Here is an 11,932-nt window from a genome sequence, read left to right on the forward strand (position 1 = left end):
TGCTTTATTCTTAAGTCTACTGCTTAAACATTAATCTCACCCCAAAACATACCTTCACAGAAATACTGAGACTAGCATTTGACCAAATATTAGTACATTGTGGTTTAGCTGATTTATCACATAAAATTAACCAATAAATTGGCACCTGGACACAAGTTAACTGTCTTCACAGGACACAGGCTCTGTGGTAGACATTTGAGTGTGGGGGTATATGGGCCAGCTCTCGGGAATAATCCTTACGAGTGCGGGAAGAAGGGCTAAGTGGAAAGGAAAGTCAATGTGCAGCATCTGCAACAGGGGCCTCGCTAAGCCCACAGGTTGCTCTGGAGCTGGGATGGTCCCTCAGAGCTGTGTGGAATTGGTTGCTGTGGGTAGAGTGGCTCCTGCAGTAAGCAGCACTGGTGTGTGGGCCTCCCTAAGAGAAGAGACCAGCTTTGACTGAGACACCTCCCTGGAAAGAAGCACAATTCCTGGGAAGGGGTAGTTGTGAGCCAGAGCAGCTGCCACTCCCAGCGGCAGGGGAGGAAGATCTGTCCTGGAGGAGCCTGTGTGGTACCCCAGAATCTCCTGCACCTGTTCTGCCATGCTTCTGCTGCACTGGTGTCGGGCAGTTGCCTGACTTTTCTAGGTGTCATGATGCTTGATCTATAAGACATGATAAAGATGGCCACTTACTTCTGAGAGTGACAGTCACTAAAGATAACACAGGGCACTTGCGACGTAGGTCCTCCTGATGCTATGGAAAAGGTGTCAGCAGTTGCCAGTTGGGAAGAGAAGGTACATGATGGCAACTGTGGAGCAGAGGGGGGAGGAGGGGAGGCTGTGGCTCTGAGCAGGGTAGAAGGAAAACAAGGACACTGGTGGGGGCGATGCACAGCAGGTCCATGCACGGACTCTGGAGAGGCAGGATTTCTGAAAAACATGTGCTGGGGATGATGGGCTGGAAAGAAAGGAGTGTTTAAAAATGAAGTTTTGAGGGTCTTCCAAGGAGTATGAGAGAAAATGTAATTGTGCTTAGTATTTATTTTTGTCTTATCCACTCAGACTTTGATTTTTGGCATACACTATATATTAGTAGTGTCATGAGAGTGCATATTTGGGGCTGTGCCCCGCCCCCCAACTCTAGGGAGCGGGCAACCAGGTGAAGAAACACTAGGCTTTGACAGATGGGGGTGGGGCGGGAGCCCAGCTCACCCTACGTGGCAGCTCCATGTGCTCTGCTGACCCAGCGATGCAGGTCATAGGATAGAAGAGCTCAAAGCCCATTTCCTAGAAAAGGTAAAGTCACAGCTGTCCTATGGATACAAAAAGTGAACTCGTGTTAAAACTTTTATCTGACAGGCCCTCCCTGGTGGTGCAGCGGGTTAAAGCACAGCACTGAGAAGCTGAAGCCACTTCAGCATGAGTTTGATCCTCGCCCCAGAGGTGACCCATATAGCACAGCAGACCTCTCCTGACCCACCTGCTGCTCCCCTCAGCAGTGTGCTTCATTGATTTGCCTGTTCTGCTCCCCACTTTGTCTCTAGTGAATCCTCTCACTGTCCCTGTACCCTAGTTCTGTATGCACAAATAATAAATCTTAAATTTTTTTAAATTTATTTATTCATACAGAACTGGGGTACAGGCCAGAGATGCAGAAGGTGAGAGGCTTCACCAGAGACAGAGCAGGGAGCAGAACAGGCAGATCTATGAAATACACTGTTGAGGGGAGCAGCGGGCGGGTCAGGAAAGGTCTGCCACGCCATGTGGTCACTTCCGGGGCAGGCAGGTATCGAACTCATGTGGAAGTGGCTTAAGCTTCTTAGGGCTGTGTTTTAACCCGCTGCGCCACCAGGGAGGGCCTTAAAATTTGTTTTTATCTAACTAATTCAATGAGGGAACCAGGCAAACGTTCAAAAGAAATTTCAAAGAACATGTTAATTTATGTAGAGTTATAAGATAGCTCAAAACAACGAATGCAGCTAGCAGCAGAGAAACCAGAAGGTGGTTCTGTAGAGAATGCAGTGTTTCTATGCCCCACAGATTTTTTTTTTTCTGTAGCAAGTTGAGCCATGTTAGTGTGTAATAGCAGGTAACCAAAATTAGGTGTTAGGACCTAGACGAGGCAACAAGAATGCAATCAGCTGATGAGAATGAAGGGAGAATGGGCAAGGAGATGAGGCTGTGAAAATGGGTTATTTTGGATGAGGAAAGATTAAAACAACAAGATTGAAAACATTTTTCTTAATGGAAAGTGAGATAAAAGTCATTGTTACTTCTGTTTTCATCTTTTCTAAAATTTCCATGTATTTTTGGTTAAAAAAAAAATAATGCTCACAGTTATCAAGAGTTTCCAGTGTTCCAGTGTTCCTAAGCCAAGGGACTCAGGGGTGGTGAAGAGCATTGTCTAGCACCCCGTGGGAGCTGGGGCCCTGATAGGGGGAGACTGACCCCAGAGCCTGTCTCTTAACTTCTCTGTTCTACAATCATGAAAAAAAAAAAAGTTTTATTCTTTAAAGAGTTAATTTTTAGATTTTTCTCAGCATGTACCTAGGATCCAGTAATCTCTAGCATTTCCTTTTATAGACACCCGTGCTCTCAGCAGACAAAGAATTCAACGGGGCACCAGGCACTGATTCAGAGTGGATCCCCAACCTGGCTCAAGAAGACAGCCAGGGGGGCAGCGCCATCCCAGGCACAGGGGAGGGCCTGGGTCACAGGCCAGAGTCTTGCCGAGAGGCCACCAGAGAGGCACAATGGGATGGAGATCTCGTAAGACCGTGGGCCACATCTCTGATGTCTGCCCAGGATCCCCACCCTCACCTATGCAGGTTTCAGCAAGAAATAGATGCGTTAGCATTGGCTACCTCTTTGGAAAAGGATATGAGGCAAAACTGCTACTCGGTTTGTGACCTCAGAAGACTGGAAAGGTAAGCATTAACCACATTTGCAGGCATTTTGTGAATGGTGTGTGGTAGAAACCACGATGGAACAATCAGTAACTCAGATGCTTACTAGGGGTTGCACTGTTTCAGGCATTGAAGAGAAGGTGAAAGTAGAGAAAGGCAGGAGCTGTGTTAGCCACAGCTTTTGAGCTTTGGGGACCACCCAGTGGGCCTCCAATAGTTTTGGAGCCTACAGATGGCAGGACTTGTTTTTTTCCCCAGCACACAAATCTTTGTCCAGCATCCACCCTATTACAACACTGGTAAAAAGAAGTGCCCTTGTGTGTATTGTCATTTCTGTTACTGTTACAACATTTCACAGTCAATACAAACTTAAACACACCCAACCACATGCACACGCTTTCAAAACCACACTGAAACATTCATTTTAATAGGAATTTTTAACTTAATCTATGTTTTTGTTCACATCCCCCTATGTATTTTCAATTCTCAGTTCTCTTCTTAAGGAAAACATAACTCTTTTATCAGTTTTCCAAATAAATTTTCTATATACCCAAGGGGCTTAGGAACCTGTTCAAAGCAGAAGGGGGACCAATACTGAGAGAGGATAAGATGCTGTTTCTAGGAGGGGTCTAGCTCGATGCGAGGACACTGAGCAGGTAATCCAAAGGTGTTTGACGCACTATGCACCTGCTAAGCTCAAATGTTCTTGCTTGTTGGTCATCCTAGGACACTCACAAATGCAGATCTGTAGAGGCTGGTAGGTGAACATGAAGAGTGGAGCAACTGGTTAATTCCATTAGGCAGGATGCAACATAAGCCCATTAGGAGTCAGATGTACATCCCTAAGAGCGGTCAGATACATGTTTTCAAAGAATAGTTTGCCAGCCAAACAAAAGCCACCTATTTTCCAAAGTGAATCAAAGTGGGCAAGCACATTCACTCATCAGCAGTGTTCATTCCCATGGTCTGAAAATGCATAGACACAAATGTATTTATAGTTCCCTACTATTATAGTCCAGCAGTAATTGATACACCTCATAAAGCATGTTGTAATGCAGTGGTACAGTTCATTTTCATGGTGGAATGTTGGAATTGTGTGCCTGCTCGAAGGAAGTCTTGGCACTTGACTGGAGCAGCATCTACTGCAAGGTTAGTTTCTACAGTTAGGGCAAAAGGTGAAAATCACATCAGGGCGCATTACCCGTGAGCATTGCTCATCCCTTTGGAAGGTGTGATGTTATCTGAGCCCCTGTTATGGGAACATAGCATTGGCTACAAATGCTTGTCTGTAAATACTACACTCACAGGATGGAGGGGTGGCAGCTTCAGGTTCCCCACTCAGTCACCTCAGTGCTGAGCTTGGAGTGGGAAAGCTCATGGAGTGGTCATTCCTGAGTATTTAAGGCGCCTTCTCAACCTAGACATATACTTAACTTCGTGTAACCAACATGCAAGTATCATTTGGTGAAAAAGTGATAATACAAGATTTCATGATTATGAAGAATACAAAATGAAGCTGGAATCCTTGAAATGAGCCTAAGCTTACTCTATGGCTTCTGGGCACCACTATTCCTGAAATAGCAGAGGACAATTAGGAGGTTAAAGGTGTAGCTTAACTGCAGCTGCCATGTGGCAGCTAGATATCTATCAGGTTAGTTGATCAAGGGAGGAGCCTGCCATGGGAGCAGAGCTGTCACCAGATGGGGGCAGAGAGGACCTCTGTGAAAGCTTCTCTGGTCCTGGCCAGTAGCAGCTGGACAGCTAACACAGCAGGGCAGAGCCATTGGCAGTCAGGGACCTAGTGCTGCCTTCAGTCAGGCTCTCTCCTGCACTTAGAGGCTCCCAGGGAAACCACCTACCCCATGCATACCTAGCCTGGCACATGACTCTTACAGCTTCTGATTAATCATTTGAACTTCAAACCCAGCATTTGCTGGACTTCCCTATTTGGTGTCTTAGTCCCACCACAGCTGCAACCTGCCAAGTGCTAAAGTTCAAGAACAGAAGCCCAAAGTTCTCAGCTACATTCACTAGGGTGACAGGAACATCAGCTGGGGCTGAGACTGATACTGGAGAGCTGGAGAAAGTGGAGCCTCATATAAGAGACACAAAACCGGGACCTTTGTGAGTGCAATCCCAGCTAATAGGGCAATTACAATACCCAGGTATTTCAGGCCTGAAGTGCTATGTACTCATTTGACTTGTCTTCCTGAAAGAAGGACATGATTTTGAAAGCCCAGATCTCTAAAGAACAGCTGTCCAGGGAAGTTGGACACTGTGTCTTCCAGTGTGGGTCAATATTATGAGCAAACAGAAATGGTTTCACTGACCTCCAGGTTGGACTGACATTCCTTTCCTTAAAAGAAACTGCTAGAGTTGAAGGATTTGAGGTGGGGCTTGGTTCCAGGCCTCTGACAGCTTGTATGGGGAGGAAATTGAGCTGGGAGTCCTGGGGGCTCCAGATTCTCTTCTAGTCTGTCTAGAAAAGGCTTCTTTCAGCAGACAGTTGGGTAGGAAGAGAATGAGGGCAGGGAGCAAGTGAGGTCATTAAATGGAGTGGCTGTGAGCAGACAGGTCTGGGCATGCTGATCCCTTCAGGCTCTGAACAGGAGTCCTGCTGTATAAGCCCCAGGACCCTAAGCTGACCTTGAGAGATGGATAAAGGACTTTGCCTCTACTTGGTGTGGTCAGCTGCCAAGCAAAACCACTGTTCTTATTAGATTGCCCAGGTTGCCAGTCTTGCCAATCCCATGAAGTAGGCTCCACTTGAGGACTCTCATGGACTCTTCTGTCCTTGCCCACCTTTTCCTTCATTATAATCAATACCAGATCCCATCCCCAGAATGAAAGGCAATCATCATTTTCTCGGACTCAGTGGGATGATAGCCAGGACTTCTCCTGGGGTGGGGTGGGGGGGGAACATGAAACCCCCTCTGGACAGTCAGACTACCTTGCCTCTGGTATCTCAGACTACCTTGCCTCTGGGCCTCTGTCTTGGCAGAGCCTGTAGCTGGAACCCTGAATCAAACCCAGAGAGCAAGGTGCTATTGGAAGGACTGGTGGAGGACTGATTGGGAGTTGTGTGGGCACCCAGAGGTTGTATGCAATGCCTATACCCCTGCTTCTCGGCAGGGAGGGAGGGATCGGCCTCCTACTGGGGGATTTTGAGGGGCTGGGACAGGACTGGTTTGGGCAACAGACTGGATTTCCCATTCTTGGATTTAATTTCCTTGATGTCACCTCTAGGTTTACAAGAAAACTTGAATCTTCTAGAAAATATGGTTGAGCGCTTTAAGGTTTAAAATCAAATATCCCTCAAACTACTCGCTTAGGTTTTTAAATATCATTTGCTTAATGTTCATCTTCAGTCCTTTGGCACAGTCTCCTTTTCCCACACATGAGGGTACATATAATACATGAAATGCACATTGACATAGTTCTCATGAGCAGAAATCATGTCTCTTTGATAGCAAAGCTCAAGTTGGGATAGACACCTGATTCTACTGGGGAGGAGGACTGACTCTGGGTTTGGAGGGGGAGGCGTTGTAGCTACTGAGAGGTCCCAGAGCTAATTTCAAAAGGAGGAGGCATTTCTGGAAAGGGAGAAGGAGGGCAGGGCATGCAGCAAAGCCAACTCATTAGGGTGGGGAAGGGAGGATGGCAAGCAAGATTTATACCTTTGGTAAAAAACTAAATTTGGGTGTTTTTCTCTTAGATTTTCCTACGTGTCCTCTCTAACCAAACTTTCAACAGATAGTTTCTGAGCATCTTCTCTGCATGTTTGAAGAGCTGTGCAAAACACTCTCGTCTGCATGAACTGCTTTTTTTTCTAGTGACAAAGCATCTATGGCACATTATAGAAACCTTATTCTTTCACCTTTGTGTCTGCAGCTTCTCTGCCAGACAATGAGCCTCATCCTTTGTCTGCTTCCTGTGTCACATGGGGAGTAAATGTCATTCCAGCTGGCTGCCTCCCCAAATAGGCACTTTTTCATTGCCCACAAAAGGACCTGATATTTGCACAAAGTGCTTTGAAGGGCATCTATTTCAGTTGCTCCCAACGTTCTTCTTTGACCCCGTCCATCTAATTCCTACATTATAATAACAGTCATCATCATAGAGGCATAATAGCATCTCCCTTTTACTGAGAGCTTATCCTGGACCAGGACCAATGGAAGACTGTACCAAAATTATTTAATTTAAGCATTGCAAAAATCCTATAAGTTTCTTGATGTTCCCATTTTTCAAATGAGAAAACTGAGGCCCCAGAGACATTAAGAAACCTCCAGGAGGTCTGCACAACTCTGTTTTCTAAGCAAAGACTCAGTGCTAGATCTGGGTCAGAGCTCTGCTTTCCATGTCTGCCCTCTGGCAAGTCCCCATGATGTCCTGGGCTCAGTAAAGTTGCTCCTCCAGCTCCTAAATGCTCTGTGTTGCCTCCATCACAGCACTTACTTCCTGCTTTATTACATTTTTTAACCTCAAGGTCAGGGGCTATGCCTTATTCATTACTCTTGGTCCAGAGCAGTCTCTGGCAGAAATGGTTGAGACCTGGTAGTTTTCCTGGGATGTCATGGTGAGCATCCTGAAAGGCAAGGCAAGGGGCGGCGGCGAGCAATGTCTGATCAATGCTGGAAGACACATGGATTTCTGTTTTCTAGTCCTGAGTTGGGCAGGGATGTTGAGGAAGTTGACATGTGCCATCCACTTGAAGCCCCTTCACCAACTATGGCGGCTGAAGCATATCTGACCATCTATTCTACAACAGAAGGCCAGTTACCCTGCAGAGAATGTTTGGAGGCAGATTCTGCAACCATTCCCTTGCCACAGTTCTGTTCTTGGAATTATTTCTCAAAGTCTTGGCCTCCAGAAGAGTCCCATGATAATGAGAGCGAATGGGAAGACCTAGAGGAGACTGAGGACCCAGATGATGGTGTGCTCAGGTTTGTCTGTGTGGAATGAGGCTGGGCTGCGCTCTTCTAGGGGAATTCAGTGTTTTGGTGCATTTGATTGGGTGGGGCTCTGTGGGCATCCCCTCTAGTGTCACCTCCTCGAGATGCTTACCATAGTCCATATTCCATGATGACAACCCTTCAAGACAGAATAATTGCCATTCCTGCTTCACAGATGACACATTTGAGATTTCCTGGGTCATTTAGTGCACAAATGGCAGAATCAGAGTTCAAGTCCAGCTGTCCTGGACCACAAGTCCAGTCTCCTCTCTCTCAAACCTCTTTTTCTGGTGGACTGCTTGTGAAGTGCTGACTTCAGGTTTGTTTCCTCCTGCCTACACCCAGGCTAGATATATTTCAGAGAAGAGTTTGGGTGTCGTATAGTATTGCCCTTTTGACTAAGCTGCTGCATCTCAAAACAGTGAACTTCTTGATTAGGAACATAAGATTCTGCCAGAATCAGACTGGGGTCAAACAGCAATAAGAAAACCTACGTCATGCTGTTCTTGTAAAAGTTGCATGTGCCTATCCACATTCCATTGTTAAAAAAACAAAAAATTAAGCTGCGTGTTCCAGAAACTTTCACATAAATTCATAGGCACATTGAAACCTACTGAGGCATTGACTCATGAAGATTTAGGTATAATTGGAACACATTCACTCACTTTCATCCCATTGTGTCCCAGTAACATTTTCAATACACATTTTCAATACACATTTTCAATACACATTTTCAATACAACTTGGCTTCCTTGAGACCAGTGTCAGGCAAGCCAATAAGGTATTGAAATTCAAATACAACAAAAGGGCTGGTTCTTATCTAAAATTGAAAGCAACAAGTTAATAGAGGGGGTGACACAGAGGCTTTGAATACTGTGCATACAATTTATGGTAAAGCTGAACACTGAAACTTTAGGAATGATGCACTATAGGTTCACAAAAGTGTGGAACAAGCATGACGTGGCTTGTATGTGGAAGGCAGTCTTTCTGGAGGGTGACATCCCAGGAGGTGTATGTACCCTGAAGGGAGATTGCAGAGAAGAGAGTAGTGAGAGTTTCATTGTTGGAGGGGTTCATGTTTGAAGCCTGGCTCTGTCACTCATTTGGTAGGTGACCAGCAGCAAATGACTTTTAAACCACCTAAGACTCAGCTAATGTACTGCAAGACAGCATAAGGAAGCCCACCACGTGCTGTTCTTATGAGAGTTAGATGGCAATTCATGCTAAATGTTGAGCACACTGCCATGTGGTAAGGATTCAAAAGGTGTTAGCTTTATAAATCATAAAAGAAAATTAATTTAGTGAGACGATGTCACCTTATTTAGTCAATCCTGTTAGCTTTTGTCCCATAGGACAAAAGATTAGTAATCAGATTTGAGTCCTAACATGATGTGGGGAGTGGAGAGGCAAAGTTCTGGTATACCAGTACTAGTCAAGGTGTCAGAAAATAGAGCAGACTGAATGTCCTCAGATATGGATGATGACATGGGATGGAGTTAGATCTAACCTTGTCACAGTCACTTATCCCTCCTGCAGAGAAGAGAAAAGTATGTGGATGTGAATGACCAACATCAAGTTCTTAGTCTGGGCACCATGGGACAGCCCATAGACATGCCTCAAGACATCCAGGTACCTTCACACTTAGAATGTTTACTTGCCTGCTTGCTTTGGAAAAATCAACTCTTACTTTAAGTCCTTTTCTTTTTCATCTTGAAAATAGGAAGTCTGAGAGGGTATGAAGAGGACATTGCTTATGGATTGACTAGCATATTTGTTAAACCTCTATTTCGCATAGTAAGACAGTGATAGTAGAGGTATAGTTTTTATAAATGATTTACTTTAAACTTCACATAATTTTCTAATTTATTTTATAAATGAAGTAATTCCTTTATTCTTTATTTGTAATTCCTTTATTACAGGTAGAGCTTAGGTTTATTTAATTTGCCCGATCTTTTTCAGCTAGGAGGATGAATTCACACTGCATCTGTGTTATTCTACTTTTGGTGCATCTTTATATTTCACCTAAAATGTACCTTCCTATGTGCATGGACACACATCTTATTTCCAACATAAGTAATGAATCCTGCTATTCCTTCATAAAATATTTCTCTCTTATGAGGTTAAACACCTTCCTCATCCAGGGGGCTAAGGAAATTGACCTGTTCTTTTTAGAGAAGGCTTCTGGTCAAATGGTGAGGCTACTCAATGAAAGCTGCTTATTGTTTTTATGTGAGCAGAGAAAGTGGAGCAATTTACTGAGAGAGAACCTGAAGATTTCTACATGGATGTTCTTTTGACCAGGATCACACTGAAAAGCCCTCAGATGTCCTTGGTCCAGAGAATGTACCCACAGGCTCCACAACTAGCAGCGAAGCCTGTGGTTCCTTGAGAAAGTCACCTGAGATGGAGGGTCTGTCCTAGTTGGTAAGAACTAACTTCAAAAAGAGCTTGCCTGGTTCATCTGAGACTCATTTGGAATAATTCTGACTTCCTTTAAGTTCTGGGGTTGATGTTGAGTAAAGCTCTCTGTAAAGTCTCTGTGGGACATGCACAAGCTCACTCAGGACTTCCCCACACAAAGGGCTTAACCAACGTCCGATATCAAGATAAACCAGGACAGAGTGGCATGCTGCTGCCGCATGGGTTCACATTTTCTGGCACAGATGCCACATTTCACTTTGCACTTTTAAGTTCTTCATTGGCTGGAGTACTCATAGTTTTCATGGTTCCCCCAGCTCCCTGGAGGAATCTACTAAAGACCTTCATAGAAGTGTGTTTTGACATTTTCTGTGTCCTTTCTATGAAACTGTATATGGCTATAAAACTCTTTTGAAAGCATTTTCCTTTTGGACTCAACAACCTGATTCTAATGATTGTGTAAAGGACAAATAAAATGATAACAAAGGAAGAATGAAGTGCTAAAGTCACCCATTGCAGGTATTAGGATGTACAGCCACCATAATAACAAAAAGCTAAAACCATGTGGAATTAGCAAATCTACAAGAGCAGCTGACCCTGTGGACCGTAGTGTGAGTCTGGGAGTCCATTTGTCTCTATGTGATGGGCACTTGGCTGTCACCATGGTGGGAGGGATGCTTCATAGAGCTGGTATGGCTGGAAAAGATTACTTCATCTACTAAACTTACATACAGTTTATTAAATTAAAAACAGGAAAAAGTGATAGAAAATACTTGACCTTTATCGGATCTGTAGAAGAATAGCAAACTTCTGGTCACATCATTAGATAAACATAACAACGAAGAACAACATAGTTTGGAATACTTAACATTAAAACTTGTACAATAACAATAACAAAATGAGTGCCAAATTTTGGGATATGATGGATTAGGAAAAAAATTTCATAATGGGGCCCTCCCTGGTGGCACAGCGGGTTAAAGCACAGCACTGAGAATCTAAAAGCCGCTTCCGCATGAGTTCGATTCCCGCCTGCCCCGGAGGTGACCACATGGCGTGGCAGACCTCTCCTGACCCGCCCGCTGCTCCCCTCAGCAGTGTACTTCGTTAATCTGCCTGTTCTGTTCCCCACTCTGTCTCTGGTGAATCCTCTCACCCCCTGAACCTCTGGCCTGTACCCCAGTTCTGTATACACAAATAAATAAATCTTTTAAAAAAAAATTTCATAATGGGAAAAAACTTACACCTGCAATATTTACAATACCCATTATTATTTATAATAGATTAATAAAGAATTTCAATAGGCAACAAATACAATAAAAAAATGATGGACAATATTTACACTAGTCAAAATAATGTCAGCATACTAGTTTTGGCTTATAACTGCAAAACTAAAAAAAAAAAGTACAACCCAATTTTGATTATGTTGGTATACTTAAAAATATCAGAAGCCACATGATTATACCCAATAATCTGAATCTGACATTTGTAAGGATTTACTCTAAAGAAGTTGTTCAAAACGAGAAAATTTCTGTTTAAGATGTTCATTGAAGTGTTCTCAAAAAAACAAAAACAAAAGCCCAGCAGATTGAAAATGGCTAAAAGGCCTTAGAATATGCTAATATTAAAGGTAAGTATGTCAGCATGGTAACAAAAAATAAACTAATTAGAAATTGT

At 44.0% G+C, this 11,932-nt stretch overlaps 1 protein-coding gene across 1 annotated transcript in view; it reads left to right on the forward strand.

Moving 5' to 3' along the window:
* FRMPD2 (FERM and PDZ domain containing 2) overlaps positions 1-6,652 on the forward strand; it is a 74,633-nt gene extending 67,981 nt beyond the window's left edge. The window contains exons 28-29 of the mRNA XM_004681045.1: positions 2,566-2,909; positions 6,604-6,652. Of these exons, the coding sequence (XP_004681102.1) occupies positions 2,566-2,909; positions 6,604-6,652 (393 nt within the window). The remainder of the gene's footprint in view (positions 1-2,565; positions 2,910-6,603) is intronic.
* The last annotated feature ends 5,280 nt before the right edge of the window (positions 6,653-11,932 follow it).

The sequence above is a fragment of the Condylura cristata genome, unplaced genomic scaffold (genome assembly GCF_000260355.1).
Source record: "Condylura cristata isolate star-nosed mole 26May11 unplaced genomic scaffold, ConCri1.0 scaffold00011, whole genome shotgun sequence".
NCBI classification, from domain to species: domain Eukaryota; kingdom Metazoa; phylum Chordata; class Mammalia; order Eulipotyphla; family Talpidae; genus Condylura; species Condylura cristata.